Consider the following 547-nt stretch of genomic DNA (forward strand, 5'->3'; position numbering starts at 1 on the left):
GACATCTGTATAACTGAGAAAATAAACCTACAATACTATTTCACGAGCTCCTATCACTTCTCTGCGTCTCCGGACCACTAACGCGGCTCTTGGTACCGCATCGACAACTCCTTCATTGAGGAACAGCTCGTGTGGTACCTGCTGCAACTCTGTTGCTTCGTCTTCCTCCACCCCCTCTGCTTCATCGTGAACCAGTGCCGGTACTGGCTCTATTATCTCCTGCTCTTCACACTGTTGCTGTTCGGGGAGGTGGAGCACGAGCTGCTCCTCATTCTCACGTTGCTTTTCCCCAACTTTTCCTTCGTCGTGAGCTTGACGCTCACTTCGTTCCAATTTCGCTCCTAATTCATTAATCTAAAGAGGAATATCACTTACAGCGGGTAATGAAGAGTTCAACAGAACGTTTTTAGTCTTTATACTGAATATCCCATACTGACATTTTCATTGCATTTTTGAGTGACCTCACAAGAGAAGGTTTTCTTTTCTTGTCAAGGATTTTGTACACTCTTCTAGTATTAATCCTAATAATAATAATAGCAAAAGTTAA

At 43.3% G+C, this 547-nt stretch overlaps 1 protein-coding gene across 1 annotated transcript; it reads right to left on the reverse strand.

Moving 5' to 3' along the window:
• Positions 1-27: 27 nt before the first annotated feature.
• LOAG_19333 (hypothetical protein) lies at positions 28-354 on the reverse strand (the record flags this gene model as incomplete). Its single annotated transcript, XM_020451978.1, has 1 exon — positions 28-354. A coding segment is annotated over one exon (327 nt), but the record flags the coding sequence as incomplete, so codon positions are not given.
• Between the last annotated feature and the right edge of the window lie 193 nt (positions 355-547).

The sequence above is a fragment of the Loa loa genome, assembly GCF_000183805.2.
Source record: "Loa loa unplaced genomic scaffold supercont3.5536, whole genome shotgun sequence".
In the NCBI taxonomy this organism is placed as follows: Eukaryota; Metazoa; Nematoda; class Chromadorea; order Rhabditida; family Onchocercidae; genus Loa; species Loa loa.